Source organism: Hippichthys cyanospilos, chromosome 12 (assembly GCF_059441005.1).
Source record: "Hippichthys cyanospilos isolate Australia breed blue-spotted pipefish chromosome 12, RoL_Hcya_1.0, whole genome shotgun sequence".
NCBI classification, from domain to species: domain Eukaryota; kingdom Metazoa; phylum Chordata; class Actinopteri; order Syngnathiformes; family Syngnathidae; genus Hippichthys; species Hippichthys cyanospilos.
In genome coordinates, this window is record NC_142380.1 from 11,458,630 (window position 1) to 11,485,089 (window position 26,460).

Sequence of the window (26,460 nt, forward strand, 5' to 3'; positions counted from 1 at the left end):
GTACGGGGCACGATGGAGAGCGATCACTGAAGCGCCCGCTGTTGTACATCGCTAAAGATCAAGCACCCATACTTATATACAGTAGAAAAGACTGGGGCAGAATTGTCAACATGCAGCAGGGCATGTTTCAAGCCAGAGGCAGTAGACAGGCTGCTCTTCCCTGTCAAAAATGTATTTAAAAAAAAAAAAAAAAAGTGAGGGCAACAAGCACATGCCTCAGGTCTTTCTTGTGATAGAATAGAATAGAATGCCATATTGTCATTTGTATAGCTGGTATACAGAAATTGCAGCACCTTATCCTCATCGTTTTGTTTGTATCGTAAGTGATACAAGTTGCAATGTTTATCTTCAAGAAAGTTGAAAAAGTTAGCAATTTATCAATCTCATACACTGTTCTGCTACTCTTTATTTCTTTTCAGAAGTATGTCAGTAAGGCAAGGGGTTTTGCACTTTAATTCTAAGAGGGAATTATGTATGTAAAATGCTAGCTAAAATAAAAGCAACACATTGCTTTTTATTTTCTGTGTCATTTTTCTTTCTTTAAAAAATTAGAGGAGGAAAGAAATCGGAAATCAAATTTCTTTTTAGAAAGATCACCCAACCCTACATGTAACCGACATTTAATTGACAGGCGTGTGACCGGGGGCTGGCGTTCATACAGTGGTTAATGTTACGTTTTGTTTGAGTCGGAAGTGAGGATTGGGTTCACAAGTGCAAGAGACTTGGTGAAAGAAGAGCAGACGTGGGGGAGGGGGGGGGGGGGGTCTCGGGTTCCTCGCTAATGAGCTTCTCGGCTGCGGCCCACGCTTTGCCTCTAGTCGCGTTGCCTTTGGTCTCAAGCTTCTTGTCTTTCGCAAGCACAAGCCCACAAATACACACATTTGTCAGCTTCTCTCAGGTCATCTCTGCACGTCACAAAACCAGCATGCAGTGCACTGACGACGTGTCAGACACCCGAGGCGACATGTCAGCTGCAGATTGACTTTTGACACTGTGGGGTTCAACATGCTTAAGTCAAAAGAGTTAGCATTTTTGAACATTTCAAAACATATCCCCCAGCGACATTGATGCGGATACAGTATTTACACCAGGGGTTCTCAATCTTGGTCCTCGAGAGCCGGTGTCGTGGGTGTTTTATATGTCTCCCTGCCACAAGACGCCGGATTCAAATGATCAAGATCGTTATCCAGCTTCTGCAGACCTCGCTGATGTTTGATCATTTGAATGAGGTGTGGTGCAGCCTGGAGACATACAAAACATGCAGGAGACTGGCCCTCAGGGACCAGAATTGACTACCCCTGATTTAGACAGCAGTGTGTCAAATAGAAATCCAGTGGCTCTGGATTACCTTGCATTACCATGACAACCAGGGTCAGAGCCAGGAATTGCAACGAGGCAAGACTACTTGTGTGCAAGCTGAGACAATTTAGGAAATGGGCAACTAGCAAAAGAGTTGCTCCGGTCTTTAATTTCACACTTGATAGGTGGGCAGGCACTCCAGAGACCCACTTGCCAAGTTGTATACCAATACAAGCTATTAAAAAGTCCATTTTCAATGAGTGGTTCCATTTAAGTTGATGAAAACCATTCGACCTGAAATGTTCTTTGTCCCTCAGTGTTCCCATGTATACCAGAGAAACCTGGCATGCCGTGTCCTGGTGAGGACAGTAAGTTCAACCCTTTTGTTTTTACTATACATGACTGAAGCTTTTAAAGGGCCTGTACTCTTGTATTTTAAACTTTCCACCGTTTATTATAGGCATGCATATGATTCTTACCTTTGACACAATGGCAATTCAATTTCTTATAAAATATGAATTATTTTGTTCGCTATATTTCTAACAGAGAAGTAAGACATCTGGCTGCCTTAAATCCTGCCTCTCATCGAGCGGCTGCCGCACCCTTTTATGACATCGTCCTAGTGTAGTGACTGCTAGGAGAATGCGAGCGAGTGTTTAGTCTGCATGAGCGTTGCGGCCGTGGTACTCAATGATTGACTTAACTGACTCTGTTCGGGAGAGGCTGGTCCTGAGAGTACATTAATGCTCACAGATGTGTAAATGGAGGAAAACGGCACTTTGGTGCTGTCTTGGTTAAGAAAATTGCCTTCTAACATTGTTATAATCTACTAAATGTCTACAATATATTACATGATATAGGCCCTTTAATTAATTACACAATACCGTGAATGGATTACGAAACACATTATTTTTAATAAAGTGTATACTAAATAATTCCATCCCTATTTCTTGATAATGTCGATCCTATGAGCATCAATCAATCAGGAAATATTCAAACAATGATGTAACACTGAATTATACAATGTTTTCAAACTTTTGACTGGTACTGCATTCAGAAAAAAATAACTTAGTTTTATTAGCTGAAATCTAACCTAAAATAGTTTCTATGTAGCGGCGGTAAACCCTTTTATCAGCGCTTTAAGATAGTTATATAGTCTTGATTATCAGTGAAGAACAGCTAAAATCAGTAACATACTGATAAAATTAGGGATTTGAAACGTAAGTGAAATACAATATTATGGAGAGTATTTTTTACTCTTTTAAAATGCTCATTGCAACAGTGTTGTTTTGGTTTTGAGGCTAAACGGATTAATGGTGTTTCTTTTAATTTCAGTAGAAGAGATTATTTGTTTTGTGTTAAAAGCATGGTCATGGGATGAATTTAATATTGTATTTTAAGGCAGCACTATAATTACCTTATCTTTTCACCTGCATTGCAGCTATTGATGTTAAAATGTTGCTTAAAAGCTAGACAGTTCGAGCAGTCTGACTGGAACAAATAAAATCATTTTATGTTACTTCTAATGTGGAGGAATTGTTTTGACATTAAAACAACTTGGTAACCAACAAGCCAATTTAATGCGACCTTTATTTATTTTCCTTCCCTACAGAGTCCATATATCGGAGAGGAGCGCGGCGCTGGAGGAAGCTCTATTTTGCCAGTGGCCATGCCTTTCAGGCCAAACGCTTTAACAGGGTACGGCATCACACTGAATACTCTGAATTGATGGTTGTACTGTTTGCATCATGTGGGAAGCATTATTTTTTAGCAGGGTCAATATCACTATATAGTCTCTTTGGTGTCTTCACAAAGAATCCTCTCTAAATAGGAGCATTACGCAGTACCTGTCACCTGGTTTGTTTTTCGTGGCGGTGTGATGGCTAAACATCATTAAAAAAAGTTGAGAAAAAAACATATAAATCCAAATCCATGTCATCCTCAAGCTACTCTAAAACCCTCCTGCATTTGCCCCAAGCAGCGAGTGTAACAGGTCTCATGTCTATTATAAAATGTTGTTTATTTGGTCCTCTCACCACTGTGGACAGAGAGCACATTGTGCCATCTGCACGGACCGTATCTGGGGTCTCGGCCGACAGGGCTACAAGTGCATCAACTGCAAACTCCTGGTGCACAAGAAGTGCCACAAGCTGGTTACCGTGGAGTGTGGTCGGCCCATGATCCAGGTGATGTGGCATTCAATTTTTTCAAGCATTGCTATTAGGGCTGTCACAGTCAAAGATGCTCTTTTCAAACTTTTTAAAACTGTCTGTTTTCCAAAGTAAAAGCACACGTTTGCAAATGCCATATTGTGATTTGATACAAAAGATAACCAATTCTGCTTTCGAAAGTTAAGGACTAAAGAACTCAGAGAATAATTGTCACTTAATTTTGACATCCCTTGTTGACATCCATGTTATTTACCAACCCAATGCTCTGACTTACATGTTTAGGAACCGATTATGCCTGGTCAACCACCCAGTCAGTTAGACCCATCGGAACAACCAGGTAATGATGTGCCTACAGAAATACTGACAACCTTATGGCATTCATGAAGATTTTTATTGCAGTAAATTATGGCCCGTTCTTTTTAATTCAGTGTCGTATTCCGGACTGGAAATTCACAATTTGTTTTTAATGCTCTACTTTTTTTATTGTCTGATGCAAGTACGTATATATTTTTTGCTGTAAATTCATTCCAACTTCAGTTTTTATTAATCTAATATGTTTAATTATTTACATAAATGTATTGTTTTCCTTGTTAAATTTTGAATTTTGATTGCTTTCTTTCAAGTTCAACTCGTTTCATGCAAACATTAATTATAGTTTTCTGTTAATTATCACAGTTAATTATATTATTTTTCATATTCATTTAATTAATCAGTCCTTTTTTTTTATATTATTCAGTTTTGATTTCAAAATGAATTTTTTACAGAACTTTTCCTAAGCATATTTTGTAGCTATTAGTTTTTTTTATCTAAAATTTTCCTATTGTTTCAATTCAGTGATGTACTCAGGATCATATTTCAAAGGATTTTTGTTCAGTTTGTTCTATGCGTTAGAATGCTTTCATTTAAATTACGATTTTCTTTTTCAGTTGAATGGTATTACACATTTAATATACATTTGCATACATGGGTAAAATCAAAGAAACGTGCAAAATAATTTCAAATGTGATACAGATTGGGTGGGCGGTGTCTTCAAGGTGTGATGCGTTTATTGTGTTGTGTATTTGTATTGGAAAATTGCCGCATTTTTCCGTCCCTACTCTAATAGAAATAGGAGTGATTCAAGCCCAGCAGAGCTGAGAACAAAGTGACAAAGCATGACCGTCTCTCACCTACTCTCTCTCCTTTTTTTTTTTGCCTCCCCCTCTCCTGCTGTCTGTCTGACACCCACTGTCTCTCTCAGGCCCTCAGAATAAAGACTCCAGAGAAAGCTTGACCTACGATGGAGAGGAGAAAGAGGTGATTCCCCCCTCATACTTACCTGTTATCCAATAGACGAGTGGTTACAGAAAGATTTCGTTAATGAAGATAATTAGTTATTACCAGTATATATATTACTAAGATCTAACGACGTGAGAATGGTCCCTGTGATTTGAAAGCCACCCCTGGTAGTCTTTAAACATTCAGCCCTCCAAGCTAGTTTCTCTAGGCATTCGGAATTACTAGAATGAGTAGACCCCCCCCAAAAAAAAAAATCTCAAAAAGCACGAGACAGTTTTGATTTGCAATAGCCATTTTAGGTCTTTTTTGGCACAACTTTTTAATTGATAGCATGCTCTGGAATTGAATCCTTTACAATTGAATATTTTAAAGATCCAGCCCCAAAGGCCAGTTTCCCTCAGCAACGAGAAATGGCATGTCTCTCATTAGTAGGCCTACAGAAATTCTCAAGAAATCGCACTCTAAAAATAGAAAGTTTGCAGCTTAGGTGGAAATGTTTTTGTGTATGCCCTGTTACAAGTTTATTCATTTTGTGAATATAGATGAGGGAGGGAACATAGGTTGACTTCTGTCCAATTCCCAAGTCAGTTGTTTATGCACTCTTGAGAGCAGTGATGTGCAGTGAGGTTTATGGCTGGGAGGCACTGACGTCATCCATCAAATTTACAAACATAATATGGGCCCTCCCACGCAGCATATTCACACATTTCTTTGGCTGGCAGCAGTTAACTGTTTACGTTTAAAATGTCATAATTGCAGTCTTTAAGCATACAGTACAACACGTAGCACACAAACGCATGCTGAATTTAATGTAATGACGTCCGTGACTGCTTCAAATAAAAATGATCTGTATTCAATATGACAGGCAGAAAATAATTTGGATGTCTTGGTAAGCTAGCCTGTCATCTTTCTCAGCAAAAGCATGTCAAACTTCAACATACTGTAGTTGCCACAATTTAGCCTGTACTTCCATTATTCCCGCAAAATGCTTGCTGCTGTTTGGCAAGGGGAAGCAGGCTAGCATTAATGAGATCTTTTAAAATCTCTTTGTTCTCCCTGACCTTAGCCTTGTGGATGCTGATGTTAAGTTTTCATTGTTTGTCCAAAGCCAAGTCAATCTTTGACATCCCAAATGTTTTCAGTGCGATCGGACACTGTCACGACTTGATGAAAAAAGAATGCAGGAAAAGCAGAACCGGAATTTGTGTATCAGTCCTTGTTAAATGAGTGGTTTTTCCAATCCATGCTCTGAAGCAAGTCTGTTTCCGGCGTCGGTCTTCCTTTAGATATTATTTCCTGCTTTGTGCGGAAATCCAAAGTAGACAATTGTTTAAGATTCTGAATATAATTTGTCATTACGAACATATTACAAGGATGCAAGGCGAGAAGAAATAATAGACGACTCAGCACTTGAAATGATACCTGTAACACGATACGCTGCTAATCCCTGGCATCATTACTGCCCCCTACAGGACGCCTGAAAAGCAGTAAAAATGGGCCTCCTCTTCGCCGATTGAAATACATGTTGATTTTTTGGCAGAATTACAATCATTGTATGGCGCAAGAAACACATTACAGAAATATTGTTACACGCGTTATGATGTCAATCAGTTAAATTGTGAAAATGTAGTTCATTAGTATTTGTATTTGAACATTGAATAGTGACAAAGAGCGCAAAGAAGGCCAGGCCATCTTCCAGATGAGGGTGCTGCAGCGTTGTGATGCGCTACAGTATGTTGGAGCGGTGTCACTGCGTATGTTGCGTAGCCTCTTTTCAGTATTTTATTGGTAAAAGTGAAAATTTAAATAATTAGTGATAATTAGTTTAAAAAAAATCACTGGAACGATACAACCATTTAATTTATTTTTCCATTTTATTTTATTTTTTCTTAACACACACAAAATACCAAGTGTGCTCTATTGTGCGTATTATGACGAGCACGTCATAGGTTAAATAAGACCCTTCGGAACATTTTTTAAAATTGTGAAATCCATACTACCCTCACCTTTTAAAGTTAAATGTTTCCATAAGCCACAAATTACAAATACTAAAGGAATTAACAGTTTTACAAAGCAATGGCAGTGTGGGATAAGGTAGAGTTGCAGCTACCAGTATTGCAATAATGATTGGCGCGTGCAACAGTGCAATAATTATGTAACAAGAAGGCCGGAAAGAACAACTGATGATGTTCTTGTTAAACCATGCAGAAAGCCTTGACTCAACCAAAGTGGGTGCCGCAGAAGAATCAACGTAGACTTAAATTTCTTATTCATTTAATCTGAACAACTGGTCAAGTAACTCCAGTTTAAGTCAGCTGACAAATGGAAATGTGTGCAAAAGAGCTTTTACAAGTATTTATTTGCAGACAGCAGGTATTGATTTCCCATAGTGTTGCAAATAAAGTAACCTTTTATAACAGCTCCGAGCACTCCGGGCCAATTGATGGTGACGCATATAGTTTTGGGGCAGTTTGATACAGCTGCAGAGGGACTGTGAGTCAGATGTGGGCAGATACCCCGAGATAAAGAGAGTGGCAGCTGAATGATCTTGTCTAGGTATGGTTAGATGGATCGTCGAGGGAACATCTAGCTAGGACACCAGATTACTTCTAAAAAAGGATAAATTCCAGAGGAACGTGATACAGTGTGTTACAGTGTCCCTGGCTTACGTTTTTTTTCATGTTGTGATAGGGAATACTGAGTTTTTTCGTCCCCTCTTTACTGTATGTTCCCCGCTTTGCGACAAAAACAACTGTCATGACTCTAGGGGGTTGCCTGTATTTGTGTTGTCTTGCTTCCATCTGCAGGCATTTTTAAGTCATTGCACTTGTTTTCCGTTCTGTTGCATAACTGCCTCCATGCAACGTGTCACTACAATACTGGTCTGCTATTGGTCAGCGTCTCCTCACGGAGATGCTGGTCTCCTATTGGTTGGCCTCATTCCTTTCAAAATGGCGGAATGGTAAAGCTTTGTTCTATTGTGAGTAGTTACAAAACCTTAGTTATCGTGCATTTTACTGCTTAATTCAAACTTGAAAGGGTTGGCCATGGGTCCCATGATTGCTAGTGATGTTAAAGAGAGAAGTAAGAAGATTATTTAGATGGAAACGAAGCTGGAGATAATCAAGAAATCCAAAGCTAGCCTAGCCTAGGCTACCCTTACTAGGGAAAATGGGCATAACAAGCGCCACTCAAAGGTAAATAAATCCTTTATTCATTTTTTTTATTTATGATGTTTTCTGAATGTATACATGTACCAAGTTTTAATATGTATGTTCAATTTTGATGTTTTTACCTGGGGTTCTAAACGCATTAGCTTTTTAATATAGATTTGGATTGCCCGCCATATGGCAAATTTGCCTTACGACCCCAAGCGCGGAACAGATCAATCTCGTAACATGGGGGGCCACTGTAAATCTTAGCATCCCAAATTGGCAATTGGAATTTCAGAAATGAGTTACTTACAAGCTGTTGTATTTTGTGAGTGCAGAGTTAAGGTATGAGTGATGTTTGATGGTAGCAAACTCAACTCATTTCACAATAAGGTTGGACTCTGGCCAATATTGAACAGTTCTTCAAAAAACAAAAGAAGCTTCAAGGATTCCCACTAGTAATTGATGTTCACTCTCAAAGTGAACATAAAACAGACATTCACCTTGTGTTTAAAAATTCTACATTGGTTTTTTACAGTATGCTTTGCTTTTCAGTCTTCTTGCTTAAAATGCTAAAACTATATGCAGTACCATAATCTAGCATATTGTTGCAGTGCAACTATCCTTTAAGCAACTGATTGAACACAAATGTGCAGCAGCACATGTAGAATGACAACGTATGAGTATACACTCATATACTATATTCTCTGCAAGGATCACCACTGCTGAAGAATTTAAATGAATAACATCCATCCTACTGTATCATAATCATCATGTCTTCTAAGTTATACACTACCTTCAAACATTATTGTGAATTAGTTAAAAAGAGAAAATGCTGTGGTAAACCTGCCTGAATGCTATTAAGAGCATATCAATCTTATCATTTAGAAAGCGTCAAAAATTCACACTAACAGAAGTATAATCTTGCTTTAGTTTCTTTGTCTATCTAGTTGTAGATGACAAGTCTGTTTCACGCAAACTGAACTTTGAAGTACCTTACCATCTGTCCCCCTAACTAGGCACGGAACAGTCGAGACACTGGGAAGTCGCCCTCAAGCCTTGGCCTGGCCGACTTTGACCTGCTGCGGGTGATTGGCCGAGGTAGCTACGCCAAAGTGCTGCTGGTGCAGCTGAAGAAGACTGAGCGAATCTATGCCATGAAAGTGGTCAAGAAGGAGCTGGTCAACGATGACGAGGTGAGCCACAATGTGCATCTGCCAGGGTCTTGGTCAAAATGACAATATAATGTTGGGTTTTCTTTCCGGTAGTGTATGTATGTTAAATGAATAGATTCTATTTCAGCAAAACGATTCATTTCTTGTCAAGCTATTCAAGCTAGTTGAGAAGCAATAACTTATTGCCCTCTTGCTCGGTGGTGAGACAAACAGCATTAGCAACACAAGCTCTGAGTAATATTTTCTCCTTGCCTTTCATAAAGCTATGGATGTGCGTCTCATGCCTTAGTATTCTGAAGATATTTGTTTTTGGAAGCAGCTTGGATTGGCTGTCAGGGCTGCCTTATCAATCTCATTAAGGACATAGTTTACTTTGTCACTTTAAAGTGACAGAATTTACTTCTAACATCCTTGGACTAATTAAACTGGTTTCCGAACGAACTGCGCAAACCATAACTTATTTACTTATGACATTTTTTGAGGACGTAGGCTGGAATAACGCGACGTCACTGTGTGCACAAAGACAGTGTGCCATGTAGGGGTGACACTGAGAATGATCGAGGAAGACTTTATAATGAAAGAAAGAGTGTGTATCAAACACAATGTCTTGGTACTTTAATGAGTAACCTATAAAAGAAATTATGCGCATCCCTGATAATACTATTTGGTATTTAAGAGGGGAAAGTAATTTAAAAATAACATTTTTTCCCCCACAGAATAAATGGAACAAGTGGTAATTCGATCGTACCGTATTTATCTGTGTACAAGTCGACCTCTTGCATAAGTCGACCCATTCTTCGTTTCTTTTTTTTTTTTTTTAAACTTAAAAACTTATAAATCTGTGAATTAGTTCAAAAGAGAAGAAGTGTGATTACGCATAACATGGCTGTCCAATTAAAACACACGGTGTCTGTTACTAAAATGATGAAACAATGTACTTTTGGACACATTTCTTCATCGTATATCGAACATACTGTTATGGATGTGGGAGTTATCGGGTCAACCAACAAGTCAACTGTGTTTTTGTTGTCATAATGGGTCAAAGTCCATTGGAAAAATTCTTCACACAGCCTTGTTATTGACAACAAAGAGACAATAAGGGGGTGCTTGACGAAAGAACATTCGAAAGTGCAAACGCGCTAAAACATATGTATGCTACTCCAAAGTAGAGGTGTGTGTGTGTGTGTGTGTGTGTGTGTGTGTGTGTGTGTGTGCGTGTGTGTGTGTATGTATACATACATATATATATATATATATATATATATATATATATATATATATATATGAAAAATCATTAAGCCTTGTAAAACATGATATTACTGATTTTGCATTCGAATTAATGTTGTTCAAACACAGATATGTGGGGAAAATTGATCTAGTTTTGAATTATGCGGGTAAAGTTCGACCCCCCCCGATATGGGGGGTGAAAATGAGGAAAAAAAAATTATGTGGAATTACATACTGTAATCGATATTTGTGTTGATGCGTGTGGAGCTATGTGCGATGTATGCACTCTGTCATTGTGAACAATTATGTCAGATATTTGTCTCATGAAGTGTCGATAGCAGAGGTCCCCAACCTTTTTAACATCATAGACCGGTCAACGCTTGACATTTTTATTGTAGATCGGGAATAGCAAAAATTAAGTGCACATAAAATATGAGCATGTTTTGCTCTTTACACAGATGTGATGTTGAGGGGCTCGAAAATACTTTTGAGGCTGCCGTCATTTGCGAGCTTATCTGGTTCAGTAACAAAAACGTAGAAAATCCATTCCTTATCACTTTATGAGTAATTTTTGGCTATGAAGTAGCGCTCAAAGTCCTTACCACGAAGAAGTCATTATTTCAAGTAGGACTCTTGGTATTGCCTATTAAAAGCTTTCTTTTTCTTTGAAGTTGTAGGCTCATCACCTGTCTCTTGACAGGACGTGTGTTTGATTTGTGAATACTTTTGCTGCAAATCTGACACCATACACGGTCCTTCCTCACTACAAAATGCAATATCAACAGCAACCAGAGGCGGCGCCAAAAAATAAAGCTCAAGCCAAACAAAGCACAAATAAAGCACAGATCTATAACTGTGGATGAACTAAATATGTTCCAAATCATCGTTAGTTCGGTTGTGGCTCATGCAGCCCAGTACCAGTTGATCCACGGACCGGCACTGGGCCACGAACCGGTGGATTGGGACCTCTGGTCTAGAGGACTAGACTATCAAAATAAATGTGAAAATTAGCATCAAATGAAAATTACACATTCGGTACTGTCAGTACAGCCTTAAGAATACCCGTTGAGAAGGAGTAAGAAAACCCTTTTTGTCAGTGTGCAATGAGACACGAAGACAAAGCCTTCACCGGATGAGATGTGAGGTCAAGTTAACAGTGAAGTAGTCTTCTACATGTGCGTGTGTGTCTCCGTGTAATGAATGCAATTAGCACAACCTGTGGGCGCTACTATTTATAGCACAACAGACGAGCATGCTTGAACATCCATCTCTGCTATCTTGTCAAGTGCTCTGACCCCGTCGGTGCCTCGGAGAAGGTGTGGATTAACCACGGGAATCGATTGGCGGTACGCTCTGTGCAGTAGTTAGCCTTGATTCGACACACTTAGCACGATTGACAAATTGACATGCGGTGACCGGTTGATGGCAGAGTGTTCCATTGTCGCTGGGCCTCGTCAGCGGCATGTCCAGATGTACGACACACTCTTCATGCTCAGCCCTTTCTGCCTGCCGTCGCCCATGCGAGTCGATGGTGCATGCTGCTTTTTCAACTTTGCAACACAATATCACAATGACTTCTCACAATGACCTTTGTCGCATGTATTCCCCCTGCCACTCTCTCTCTCTCTCTCTCCTTCTTCCAGGACATTGACTGGGTCCAGACAGAAAAACACGTTTTTGAGCAAGCATCAAATCATCCCTTCCTGGTGGGCCTGCACTCCTGCTTCCAGACAGAAAGCAGGTATGAGGCACTTTGTGAAGGAGACTAATATTTTTAAAAAGCAAGTAGAAATGTCTTGAATGGGTACTAGCCATCATTCCCAAATGACAAAAGATCAATATTGTCAATGAGTCATTCAAGGCAAGAGGTCACATTAATGGAGGAAAAAATTAAATGGTTTAGCTTGGCCTCATTTGTTTGTCACAGAAACCTCACATTTGCAGGCGTGTGTGATGACATTTTTTTTTTTTATATATGCGCTGTACCTATTTAATAGAATGGATGGTTAATTTAAATCATTTGATCCCACCTCTTCCACCACTAAACCACTTGGGAACAAAGCATTAATTTTGATATGCTGCCGTGCAAGGAAAAAATATGAACATCTGTTCATATTCCTTCCCCAGACTTTTCTTTGTTATTGAATATGTGAACGGCGGCGACCTCATGTTTCACATGCAGAGACAACGGAAGCTTCCAGAAGAGCATGCCAGGTAGCCTTTCTCCATGTTGTTTTGTTATTTTCAGGATTTGTTTTGTTTTTTGTTTTGATTTGATTATTATTACTGTATTTCATTAATTTATTTATTCATTTTTTCTTAGATTCTATTCTGCAGAAATCAGTCTGGCGCTCAACTACCTCCATGAGCGCGGCATCATTTACAGAGATCTCAAACTGGACAATGTGCTGCTCGACTCTGAGGGACACATCAAACTCACAGATTACGGCATGTGCAAGGTAAATTAGATGTCTGTATGTGTGTTTGTTTGCTTGAATGTCGAAAACAAAGTGGGACGCTGTCATATTTGTTGATGTGGTTTTGTTCAGGAGGGCTTGAGACCTGGCGATACAACAAGCACTTTCTGCGGCACTCCTAACTACATTGCTCCTGAAATACTTCGAGGAGAAGATTACGGTGGGTAAATCACACTGTCACTAACACACATTCAGGTTCCCAACTTATGTTTTTGCCTTAAAACTTGTTTTTTTTATATCAAAATAGAACACATTGTGTGTAAATAAAAACATATACTGCATACAAAACTGATTTAAAAAAAACAAAACAAAAAAACGAGAATCAACTTAAAGCTAATACATCATCTCTTAATGTTGTGTGACATGACTGATGAATCTTCACAATACCCCTCAACACACACACACACACACACACACACACACACACACACACACACACACACACACACACACACACACACACACACACAGAATAGTAAAAGTTAATTAAAGGACACTAAAAATACCAGTTTTTCCATCACTGGTGTCACGACAGTACTGTAGAAATAGTTGAGTGGTATCATAGCAACAAGACCTTGCTTGCTGGAGTGCCTTCATTTGGTATACAGTACACATTTTTGTGCCTAGGTTTTTGCTTGAACTTTTTAAAATCAAATACCAAATGATCAGCTTCGACGGAAAACATCTTGCTGTGCATATTTTTCTAATATTGCGTTGCTGCAAATGCCTTGCAAGTTTTTAATGAATTGCAAATGGAGGATGGCTTCTATTCATAAACGTTTTACAAATAAAGCGATGCCCCTTAGATTGGAGTTTAATTTGTTCTAGTACCACTCTCGTACCTCAGAACACCCATTTCAGACAATAATTTCTCATTAAAATGAATGCACATGCCATTAATCTGTTTCATTCATCCCCAAAAAACACAACTAAAGTGTTGTAATGTGTATTAATGAAGGAAAGTAGCACTCCATAATGTATTTAATAAAATCATCCTGTAGTAACCTGATTATCAGTAAATGGAATTCAAAGAAATGTAATCTTTGTGTCACACTTTTTTCATTTGTGCTGCTCATTTTGGTGTGCTTGTCTTGGCCACCATGGGGCAGTATAAGACAGATGCAGATGATGAGAGGCTCAGCTTGATTTTGACATGATTCTCTTTTGGTACTGAGACAGATAGTATGTTGTACTTGTGCGGTGTGCTGGGCATCCTCATTATCCCCTAAGCCACTTGTAGTATTTTCAGAAAGTATTCTCTGTGATATACCTCCTATGGCTCCTTTTTTTTTTGTCTGTGTTTGGGTGAAAGTCTCTAAGCATATACCATTTCTACAAGAAAAAAAATCTATCAATTGTTTTGTATTTCTACATACTTTACCTCAAGGCACCATTGTTGTGTGTTTTCTCCACAATGTTTTCTTTGGGGGTCTTCTGAACTACATTTTTGTTTAGTTCAATGATCAACTGTAGATGGAGAGATACTTTTAATGCTTTTATTTATTTAATGTGCTGCTTTTAAGATTATTCTCAAGGGAGTTTAAGTTACATGACTAAATTGAATCTGCCCGACATGCATACATGTTTCTGTGTTGTGTAACTGGAGGTCAAAGCACAGTGTAGAGGTTGGAAAGTCAAGCGTAACTAATCGGTGTAGCTTACGTATGTATACCAATTTCTACTGTATATTACTGCATCATACGCACAAGCAATATTCCATTCAGTATTACTGCACCACTCAAAATAGAAATTAAATTTGCTCTTAGATTGCATTAAAAAATAAAAAATAAAATCCAGACCTAGTATTTATTATCATAAGGCCTTGGTGTTTGTGTGTTTAGAAGCATGTTGAGTTATTTAAAAAAGCATGTGATTGTGAGTTTCTGCGTGCCTGTGGCTGTCATGTAACATACATCCTAAAAAGCAAGCATGTAAAATGTGGTCAGTTGGAGTTTAAAAAGAAAAATGTACCCTTGTTGGGGGCTTCCCAGGGGTGCAAACCACTTTGGGAATCCCTGCTCTAATCCAAGCTCTATTCAAGGCTTAAGTAAACCATTTTAATGCATTACTACTTGTAGGTTTAGTCAGTGAGAACACATTTACAGTATGATCTTTTCCTCACTGGACAGGTTGCCATAGTAACAGTGAGATCAAGTATTGGAAGGATTAGAAGTAAATCGGAGTGTCAGAAGTCTGGTGTGAAGCAGCTCTTCTAATTTGTGTTTGTGTAGGCTTTAGCGTTGACTGGTGGGCGCTGGGCGTGCTGATGTTCGAGATGATGGCAGGCCGGTCACCTTTCGACATCGTGGGAAGCTCAGACAATCCCGACCAGAACACAGAAGACTACCTCTTCCAAGGTAATTGACACGTCTCTCTCCGCCATCTGCTCTCAGGGAACATGCTAATGCGCACCCACTTTATCTTTCAGCTTCTTTCAGTTTGGGAAAAAATTTGAAGTTGTTGCATACAGAATCATAACGCAACTAAATACACACTTGAAGAAAATTGTTGGCACCCTTCGTTTAATGAAATAAATAAATCACAGCGGCCAGAGAAATAATGCCAATGTGACAAAAATAATAACAAATTAAAATAAAGAAAAAATACTAATGAAAGTTCATCATTGCTTTTCAACCATGCCTCAACAAAATTATGTATATAAAAAAAACTAAAACAAACAAACAAAAAGGCCCAGCAAAATGTTAGTAGCCCTAGAAAAGACTGAAAAACATACGTCAATCCAAGGTGTGCCCACTAATTAGCATTACAGGTTTTTACAATCTTGTAATCAAGTCATTGGGCCCAAATACAGTATAGGGTGACAGGTGATCATTGTGCTTTTTGGTGACATGGTCTGTACCACACTCACACACATGGACCAGAGGAAGCAAAGAAAAGCATTGTCTCGATATGTTAGAAATGAAATTATAGATGCACAGCTTGATGTTCCTGTGACTACAGTTGCACATATTATCCAGAAATTCAAGATGCATGGGACTGCAGCCAAACTTCGTGGCGGTGGCCGTAGGAGGAAATTTGAGAACAAATCGAATAGATGGAAACTATGAACCGTAGCAAAAAAAAAAAAAAAAAAAAAAGGTTGAGTTTAAGGTTGAACTTCAACCTCAAGGAACCTTGCTCTCAGATGGCACCATCCCTTGTTGTTTTGACCAAAGTGGCCTTTATAGTAGATGACCAAGGAGGACAGCATTGTTGAAAACAAATCATAAAAAAAAAAAAATCCAGACTGGAATTTGCCAAACTACATGTTGACAACCCATAAAGCTTCTAGGAGAATGTCCTTTGGACACATGAGAAAAAAAAAAAAGGATCATTTTGTCAAGGCACAACAGCTCTATGTTCACAGAAAGAAAAATGACGCATATCAAGAAAAGAACTCTGTCCCTACTGTGAAACGTGGCGGAGGCTCTGTTATGTTCTGGCATTGCTTTGCTGCATCTGGCACAGGGAGTCTCAAGGTACTATTAAATCTTAAAACGATCTAGGGATTCTAGAGAAAATGGTGGCTAGTTAGAAAGCTTTGTCTCAGTCGCATTTCATCCAGCTTGCAACAGGACAATGACCCCAAACATACAGCGAAAACAGCCAAGAACGGCTAAAAGTAAAACACTGGACGATTCTAAAGGTGCCTTCTATGAGCTTGGACCTAAAATCTTTTCAACATTTTTGGAAGGAGCTGAAACATGCCATCTGCAAAAGACACTGTTCCAACTTGGACAGCTGGAGTAGTTTGCTCACGAGAAGTGGTGCAGATTACCTGCTGAAAGTTGCAGAAGTCTTGGCCGTTACAGGAATCGTTTGATTGCAATGTTTGCCTCTGAAGGTTGTGCAATAAAATATTAAGTTAAGGGTACCAGTAGCATGATTTTGTAAAGGCCTATTTCTTGAGTTTATTCCTTTCAATAATTCTGTTGAAGCATGGTTGAAAAGCGATGTCTGACTTTCAGCGCTAACATTTCATATAATTATTTATTTTCGCTTTCATCACATTCAGGGTATTTCTCTGATCACTGTGAATTTTCTTTCAATAAACAAAGGGTACCAACACTTTTGTCCCTGTGTGTACATGTCACACAAGCACATAAAAACATATCCCCATTTTACGGACAGTTAAACAAACAAAAAATCCTCTCTCATGTCATTTCACATTTCTGTAATTTACATGACTTGCCCATTATAAAGTCTCCCTGACCATGACCTAGAAGCTAGACTGGGTGAAGATCCAGTTCCACTTTCAAAGGAATGGCAAGTTGTTTTGGCCCCAATTGTCACCTTGGAAACAAAATCTGTGCTCAACATTGGCCCTGCAGAGAGAGGAGTGGCTCATTTGCAGTTTAAAAAAAATAAAAAAATAAATAAGCCCCCCATATACGTTTGTGCAAACATGTCTGTGTGTGTTTGTTTGTCAGTCTATCTACGTTCGTAATTATTAAATTTGTCAGATTCAAGTTATTTCTGGGTTTTCTTTCATTAAGAGACCGGTCCATGTGTGTAGACTCTTGATTCTCTGGGTATTTTTTTTTCCTTTTTATGAGTGCACGTCATGTCACAGGAATGTTATTAAGACACCTGGGAACAGTTTTATATCTGCGGAAGAAACAAGTATCATTTGTAATCTTGGGGACATGCTCCCTTGGCATGTCAGCTCATCTTTGTTTTTGTGTGTGTCACAGTCATATTGGAAAAACAGATCCGAATTCCTCGGTCATTGTCTGTCAAAGCTGCCAGTGTCCTTAAGGGATTCCTCAACAAGGTAGGCTAGGTTTGGATGAACAATGAAATATCTTTTGACCTTTGTCTCTTATAGCAGTGCTGCTTTTTCCCGCACTCACTCTGCCGTCTCCCATCCAGTTACAAATATGTTTCATCTTAACACCTAGATTGCAGCTTCTCACCTCTCTGCCTTGTCGCCGTTTTGTGTTTTCTCTCTCTCACACTTGCACCTGTCTCTCACCTTCCCACTTGGTCTATTGCAGGATCCCAAGGAGCGTCTGGGCTGCCACCCTCAGACAGGCTTCGCTGACATTATGGGCCACCCCTTCTTCAGAAACGTCGACTGGGACCTTGTGAGTGTCTTGCACTTTCCCATTCCCAAAGTGTTTTTGTTTTGTAAAATGGCTATAGTGTTTTATTGTTTACACCTTTTGAACATGAGACTCCCCTTGTTATCAGCAGAAAAAGCAGTTGGCTCAAATTATATTGCCAACTACTGGGCAGACATAAACTGATTATGTATTCATGTCAAAAGGTTGCTCTAGAACAATAGCCGGAGGCTTTTGGGACACTGAAAAACATGTTTTGAATGGAAAGTGGGATGTGATGTGCTCCAGAATGAACACTTTTTCAAATGATCACTTTTCAGAAAATGTAGGCTTGTCATATTGACAATGTCAATAGCAGAACACAGGACTTTACTTTTGGTGAGAAGATAATGATCTTGACCGTATTTGGCTAGAAAAATGAGTCACTTTCTATAACGTCGGCATACCCTGAGTCCACTATTAAAAATACATCTTTTTCACATGGATCAATGACAACAATGTAATTCATCACCCTGATGGTCATCAAAAGGAAGCAAAGCGTGCCGGCTGCGGAATATTTGCAAAACAATCTGTGTATTGATCACGATCACGATGTGGACCACCCAACCGGAAGGAAGATTGAAATAAAAAAGGAAAACCAAGAAGGTCAGCAGCAACTGAGTCAATGCGGGAAAGCTGAGATATAAAAGGAATTGAAAGCTAATACTCTCAATCAGAGAAGTCTTTCCTGACTTGTGGTTGGGTTTATGGCGTCCAATATGCTCACTTAACTCAAGTGTTAAACTAATCGGAGCCACTCCCTCGTTATCAGTGTGTTTAACTGTCACATGGAAACTTTTGGGGTTCTTTGAAGCCACTGACAGGAATCTCAGCATGAGTCCAGCGCAGACTAAAAATAGTCCAGAGTGTTATTTTACAGAGCTTCCTGTTTACGAGTCATAATTATGACTAAAAGTCTCATATTTCGTTGGGAGTGACATTCCTGTGTTATGACAGCACAGCAGTGAAATGAAACTAATGCCCATGTGTTCTTTCAAGTCATTCATAAAACAAGTGTAAGAAAAAAATGAATCAACAGCAGGAAATGTGACATTTCCAGTGACATGGAAATCACGGATTTAGCTTTGGATCCCTTATTTGCACATCAATTCTGCTCCTTGTATATAAATATATATCCAATGCTTAACTCGCCTCATATTTTCGGACGACAAACACTACAATTTTGAGGGCCCATTTAATATCAGCAAAGATGTGCTGATTCTATTTCATTTTGGGGGGTGGTCAACATTCCGTTTTTAATTTGAATTCAGTCATAATTTAATTTGCAATCATTACCCCACCCCTCTTTCACTTAGCTAAGAACCATAACATCATAGTTTCAACAGCTACGCATTGACATAATTGACTATAGTGTACGATATCATCGGAACCTCTGACCTACTTCAAATGACCCACGTGGGGGATCGGGGGCAAGTTTGACGTCAGATGGCAGACGGACATGTGACCTGAGCGAGCAGACGACCAATCATATGACCTTCCTTTCAACTAGCCCTGTTTGGTCTGGGAAGCACTGGGCTTACCAGCTGTCATCTTGTGTGTCTGCAGGATTCAGGTTACGGCCCTCAACCCTCCAAAAAAAAAAAAAAAAAACTCTTTAACCTCCTCAAGAAAACCTTACCATGCTTGCCCTGTAGTGCACTTCACGGCCTCCTGGGGGAGCACTTTTGGGTCTTCGCGCATGGATGAATGAATTCACTTTTCATATAGTTAAAGGCAAAATGGCAGGCTCTTTCAATGGATAAAAAAATGGGTGGATTAAATCAATTAATGAGCTTTTTAACTTGTTAATGTATTAGAAATGAATCCTAAATTCAGAGTTTGTTTATTTGTACTTAGAATATCGCTGAGTGACTGTTCCGTCTTTGGTCGTAAGTAAACAATAGGTCTCTAAATTTAATGGAAAATAATGTTTTAGAAGTCAGTGATATTGGTGAGTACTTAAGTTGAGTACTCATACTTGTATGTCTTAAAAAAATGGTATCAAACGTACCTGTTTTATTTAGCAACATTTTGCTTTGTTTTAGTTCACCAATACGATGTACTAGTTTTTTCTGTTTAAAAAAAAAACACTATTTCTTCAGGTGACGCTTTAATGTATTGCATTTTTGGATGAAAGGTGATGAGCGTGTTTTGAGTCACGAGTGTGGTCACAGAGCATGTTAAATGTGTATCTCAAACCAGCAACCTTGTATGTGATTGTGATTACAGCTAGAGCAAAAGCAGGTAGTCCCTCCTTTCAAGCCAAACATCTCAGGTGAATTTGGCCTGGACAACTTTGACGCCCAGTTTACCAACGAGCCCATCCAGCTAACGCCCGACGACGAGTACGAATCGCCGTCGTGTAAAATGAAATGCCTCTGTGATTTAATCAATTCATCCATGGCTTGTCCTTTGTTATTGTTGTGTGCAGCGACGTGGTGAAGAAGATCGATCAGTCAGAGTTCGAGGGCTTCGAGTACATCAACCCGCTGCTGATGTCGGCCGAGGAGTGTGTGTGAAGAGAGGCACGCGCACACACATTTACAAACACACACACTTAATGCACACGTGCCATCTCAGTGTCTTCGCTGCGTGGTTACGAGGCGACCCCGCGACATCATCGCTCATAGTTTTTGTTATTGCCAAAAGCAGTTTCACACTCTGCCAGTTCTAACCACTCGTCCTTAAGTCTTCTCTTTATGAATTATTTTTGTATGCTCTCTATATAAATATACAAATGTATAAATTTAAAACTGCACTGATATCTTTGTGTCATTGGGGGCCTGTCTACAAAGTTCTTCCGAGGTTACTTACTGTACACAGACTCATTTTATATGTATATATGAAACTGCTGTTGAATAGTGTCACCCCCGCCCTTTTTTTTTTTCTTTTTCCTAAGCCCATTCATTGAAATCTCGCCTCGTTCTCAGAACACTAAATATGAAAATCTCTATATTTTTTATTTAACTGCAGCCATTATGTGTGTTGTCCGTGTACAGCTTGAGGATCAGAACCGGAGTAGAGTCGGCTGAAATACTGTGAACAAATGTAGCGCGTGTTAGCCAGACTGAGACATTCACACAGGACCCCCTGCCAAAAAAGAAGAAAAATTCTGGTCTGTGTCCATCTAAAAATAGGTGTTCTCAAACAGTGGCTGTCTGGAAGCGTCTGCCACCTCCCTCAAAAATAGAGGCCGACAGTAACTTTTGACAACCAAAATAGTAGCACCGACCACCAAAAACTATCGGAAAAAGTGAGGAATTTAACACAGTATTAAGAATAATCTGGCAATCGGGAATGAAAAAACAGGTCATAACTGTAAAATGGTTCACCTCTGAGCCCATTGACTGTTGCTAACTAAAACAGCAGCACTGACCGAGGCACTTAAACAGACTTATGAATTAAAGTGTTGTGTCAGTGTTGACATTACCTCTGTTCTCTGGATGTTCTCCATGATGCTTTGTCTTTTTTAATGCCATTTTCATTGACATGATTTCTACTTGTTATCAAAGGCCACTATTTTTGGAAATATGGAACTATCCTGTCGTTTTTTGGTAAGTTCATGCTTTTTCCCTTATGTATTTCTCTATTCCATGTGAAAAATCAACAGGATGAAACACAGTTGATTGTGACTTAAGAACTGTTCTATTTTCTTTAAAAAAAGAAATCCATCTATATGTAGATTATTTTCTTAATGATTCCACTAACTTTAAACACAAAGCAAACCTCTGAAACACATTCTGTCTGTTACTTTTTGTTTTTATTTTTATTGTTATCACTTTTTATTATTTGTAATCTCCACATCGAGTACGAAATGTTACTGGGTGGTTTTTGGAACCACCTGCAGGATTCTGCTGACATTTTATTAGTGTGTAAAAGGAAAACAGTCAAATAAACATTTTATTTCCTTGTGGTAAAAAAAAGGAGGACATGTTGCTATTAATTGAATTTATGTTTGATTCTTTACAAAGACAAGTAAAATGGCATTTTGTCTTTTCACCCACACTTACCGAATTTCGTGTTTAATGAAACTGGTTTTGAGGGCTGAATGTTCAAGAATTTCCCGGGGATGCTACTCTTATTTGCATACCTAAATGTTCACAAAAACAGCCAAATCATACCATTATGGCCAAATTCCCATGTCTTTGTGCATTTGTTCTCAGACTTTTTTTTTTTTTTTATTGTGTCTACCGATGCATACCCCACCATTAGAATACCGTGAGTGCAATAGTATGATCCACAGCATGTAGTGGAAAAGTGGCTTGCACTTACATGCTAATATTAGCTAACTGTGTTATAGACTACCAGGGGTGTCAAACCTCATTTTTATCGTGGGCCACATTGTAGTTATAGTTTCTGTCAGAGGGCCGGAACAAATCTAAAAATAGTCTAAAAAAAAAAAAACATCCTCAAGTCATTGCTTAAATTTTAACGTACCCCCGAATTTCTCTAAAATCCTGAAAATTTAGGGCTTAAAAATAGAAAAAAGTGTGTAATAAACGCCGTTTTCGCTTGTTTACATCCCTACCTAGTTTTTAAATCAGGACGATTTAAAAACTGTTCAAGATAGATTTGGAGCAGAAAAGTTTTTTTTTTTTTTTTTTTTAAAGATAACCTGCATGTTTAGCAAGAAACTTGAAATTAAATCAGCATTTGTCGGGCCACATTAAATGATGTGGCGGGCCGGTTTTGGCCCCCGGGCCTTGAGTTTGACACCTGTGGACTACACCAACCTTTTTCAATGATGTACCCCCTGTGAAATGTTTTCATCCAGTTAGCCCTTAACCAGTGCAAAGAGTTTTTAGGTTAAAAAAAAACAACATAAAACAACGTAAAACATGCCATCAGTGTTTGATTTATTAACATTTAGAACCATTCAAACTTCATTTGTGTTGGTCCACAAAAATAATCAACATAAAGTCTCCTCTTTTGGATCATTGGAGAGATCTGTTATCAGAAAGAAATAAGAAAAATATTGAAGGATTGAGATGATAGCAGATATCTGTTCACAAAAAATAACAGGTAACGAGGGATGGCATGTGACAAGTTGGATCGAACCATTCTAGTACGGGGGAGCATCTGTTTTTTAAAAATAATGAAATTGAATAACCTACTGAACATAAAATTCATTTGATCAACTTTTATTTTACTAAAACTGAATTAACTCAATTATTATTTTGAAAGGATTTTTGCATGTTTGTTTAATTTAAAATCTCGAGTGCCCCCTGGAGTTCCTTCAGGTACCCCCATTTGAGAACCACTGTACTACACAATTTCCTCTTTGTTGCAGGGCTTGTTTCCTTGTTATCCTTAGTCTCCTTTTGGATAAAATGAGTGCCGATGTTGAATTTAATTCAAGAGACCCATGTCACCTTGTTCTGACTGAATGCAGGAACCTGAGCTGTTTTGCCACCCTTAGAGTCCTCTTGGTTAAAATGTGGTCGGGTTTGTTATACGCATGAAAATTGTTGGCTCAAGCTTTTCTTTCCTGCACTGGTCATATTGCCATACCTCCGCCTTCTACGGCCCCCCCGACATCCCTCGAGAGTCATTGACACCTGACCGCCCCACGGCCCTTTCTTTTTTCCTGACCTAATGCCCTGCAAGAACCATAAGGGTCATGGAAATGATGATGTGCTGCAAATAATGAAGCCGATTGATTTGTGGGCCATGGTACGTGGGAACAATGGTGGGGGGGAGGGCGTTATTTCACACGCAGTCTCAGTAAAATCACATTTGTAGGTGAAAAATTTCAATCTATCTTGAGCAAATGTCTTTGCATAATTGCTACTCCCCACAATGGTTTGTTTGACATTGTTCCCGTGCCCTCCTTTCCTTAAGCGGCATCCCAACCCCCAAGGCCATGCGACTTCTCCTCACACCATGGAAAACACACAGCTGATGCATTCACCTTGTATCTTTAATGACCGATAAAAATACATTCTCTTTTAATTGCTTTTATCTTGTTGGATGTTTTATCCCTTCCACCCATCCCTGAAGGGACTAATTAGGCAGCGGAAGACTGGTGCTAAATGCCTTGCCTTTTGTAAAACACATACACAGACTGCAATTGAAGGCGTTTTACTTGGCAGGAGCTTGCTATGATATTGTAGATCTGACTTCCGAGAGTTGTGTGTTTGATGGCAAGTCATCAAACTTCACCGCCATATTCAACCCACACAAAATGATGAAGCTTCAAATGCCTCGCCGTTTTGTGTCGTCCATCTGTCTCGTATGCAGTTAAAATTTGATCGTATCGAATTGTTGCAAAATGGATATGGCTCAAACAACTGAATTAAAACATTAAAATCCAGCAATATGTGACCAAATGTGAATATTCATCAAAATGAAGCAAAAATGGCTTATGTATCTCTTGTGAATTCTGTGGGTCTACTTTAGGACAGACAATCCTACTAAATGTCTTGTTGCTTAGTAAACCTCGCTTCGGTGCTGGATTTTCAAAACGTACTTTGTATGTCTAGTTGAGACCTTTTTTTTTTTTTTTTTGGTCAAGGGTGTGAGAACCACCTTTGGACCTTTCAAATGAGTGCCACCTCTGGCACGAGTTCATCTAGCATCATTACTGCGGACTACATTTACAGGCCCCAAACGAGCCCTGAAACATTTCAATATGCCACATCGATAGCCACGTATGAAGATGCCTCTGTTATGTCTTCCTCCCGGGGGTTCACTTATCGCCCCGAGTCCGATAAACAGTTAAGACAGAGCAGCAACAAAAGGCGGGGCTTCTCTCCGTCCTGGCTCATCCTTCACTCATTTTGTTTTCTAATGAACCGTCACATTAGCGCACATACCAGATAAATGGAGTCCCCCCGCAGCACTTGTAGCTGTGTTATTACAGCAAAATCAATGCCCCCCCCCCCCCCCACACACACACACACACCTCTTGTTGCCAGGAGTGTGTGTGTGTGTGTGTGTGTGGGGGGGGGGGGGGGGTATACTCACATCTGCTCTCATAATACAACTGCTGACCTTGCTGTCACATCACAGCAGTTGGTGCAAAACAGCCCACAGTTGTGTTTGAGAGGGTGCGTGCTCGACATGTGTTGCATCAGTCAAGTTTATTCGATGTTCCTAAAATGATAGTTGGTACGTGGACATTTGATACTTTCAGCGGGTCTAATCATGGTAGGCTTTGCAATCAAATCTCATGTTGCTAAATAAAATTGACTTCTGAAGGTAAATTTTAAAACCATGCCAGTAGCAGCTACCAAATGCAAATTCTACCCAAACTGATGCTTGATATGGACATGTCAAACTAAAATGGCAACCTACCTGTGTCTTTTCAGATATTAGACAATGTCATTCGCACTTTTTGCACTCAGTGAAACTGACTTCTGCTTTGGTTTTTGTATTACCGTACATGAATGTCAGCAAAATCTCACTAAAATTTACCGCGTCGAACCTAGAGACATTTTTGTGGGTCTGTTTCAAGAATATATATAATAACCTGGACAAATGCTAGGGTTGCGAGAAGTTAAGCCATCGGCAGCCATCTTGTGTTTCCATTGGCTAAGTGTCTGCCAAACTTGAATACACTGATATCTACATAGCGTTTTCACATTTTCTGTCTGCGGTGAAAACGCCACAACGTGTGGTGTAAGTCGTACCAAGTGAGAAGTTATACATCTACATTTTAACCTTAAGAATGAAATTCTGCTCTCAAATAAGGCATATCTCAGTGCTGTTCAAAGATTCATTTGCATCATGTCAGAACCATAAACAATGAAATTAAAGTAAAGTTCATTTAAAAAAAATATTTGCGGTGAAATTTAAACCTAACTTCTGTATGTCCTCATGTAGTCAGCGGTGTGCTCTCTGCTAGGCTTTAATTATTCCATACAGGAATCCTGCTGTTTAAAAAAATAAAAGTATTTGAAAGTTGTGTCCGGTGGGGGGGATAGAATTTGACTGACAACATAAGATGAAAGTTAACTACTGTATATCTCATGTTATGTGCTACATAATGATAATTGCTTCAGAAGCTGAATTTCAAAAGATTCTGAAAGAAGTAACTAAAATGGTGCAAAACGGCCACTCCAAACTAAAGCATACCAACACATCTCTTCTTGAGCAATTCGCCGTAGCAAACTAATAACTCATGAACAAATGAATTGAAAAAACATATTTTTTCTGTATTTAATCTGTGAAGTAATTACTACTATAACTGGTCAATTTGATCATTTATTTACAACCTTTTTACCCCACGTATATTTAAACCAAATCAACATCAGTTATTAGAAATGTATCTTTTTATGGTTTTATTATTTTTATCCACACTTCCGTAGATAAAACCACCCAAAAAAATAAATAAGTAAAACCATCAAGGAATTAAAAAAAAAAAAAAACAGACCGACGTACAGTCAAGTCGCAAGCAACATGGCTCCTTTAAACGGTCCCAACGCTGTCAAATGTAGATCGAGTCATGAAGAAATGGCAGGCAGGCAGTCAGACAGACAAGACACGCACACGCACACACACAGACGGCGAGAGACACCCCCGCATCGTTTCCTGTAGCCGCGATGACGTCCCGCCTCTCGTCCTCGTTGCGGCGTGAC

The 26,460-nt window shown here is 39.1% G+C and overlaps 1 protein-coding gene across 1 annotated transcript in view; it reads left to right on the forward strand.

The window, feature by feature from the left end:
• prkci (protein kinase C, iota) overlaps nucleotides 1–21,807 on the forward strand; it is a 34,006-nt gene extending 12,199 nt beyond the window's left edge. Inside the window, exons 4-18 of the mRNA XM_088429674.1 lie at nucleotides 1,617–1,667; nucleotides 2,912–2,997; nucleotides 3,348–3,485; nucleotides 3,753–3,807; nucleotides 4,711–4,766; nucleotides 8,920–9,096; nucleotides 11,946–12,043; nucleotides 12,430–12,516; nucleotides 12,626–12,761; nucleotides 12,852–12,939; nucleotides 15,011–15,136; nucleotides 17,474–17,553; nucleotides 17,777–17,866; nucleotides 20,111–20,226; nucleotides 20,313–21,807. Of these exons, the coding sequence (XP_088285800.1) occupies nucleotides 1,617–1,667; nucleotides 2,912–2,997; nucleotides 3,348–3,485; nucleotides 3,753–3,807; nucleotides 4,711–4,766; nucleotides 8,920–9,096; nucleotides 11,946–12,043; nucleotides 12,430–12,516; nucleotides 12,626–12,761; nucleotides 12,852–12,939; nucleotides 15,011–15,136; nucleotides 17,474–17,553; nucleotides 17,777–17,866; nucleotides 20,111–20,226; nucleotides 20,313–20,400 (1,472 nt within the window). The 3' untranslated portion in view covers nucleotides 20,401–21,807. The remainder of the gene's footprint in view (nucleotides 1–1,616; nucleotides 1,668–2,911; nucleotides 2,998–3,347; nucleotides 3,486–3,752; nucleotides 3,808–4,710; nucleotides 4,767–8,919; nucleotides 9,097–11,945; nucleotides 12,044–12,429; nucleotides 12,517–12,625; nucleotides 12,762–12,851; nucleotides 12,940–15,010; nucleotides 15,137–17,473; nucleotides 17,554–17,776; nucleotides 17,867–20,110; nucleotides 20,227–20,312) is intronic.
• The last annotated feature ends 4,653 nt before the right edge of the window (nucleotides 21,808–26,460 follow it).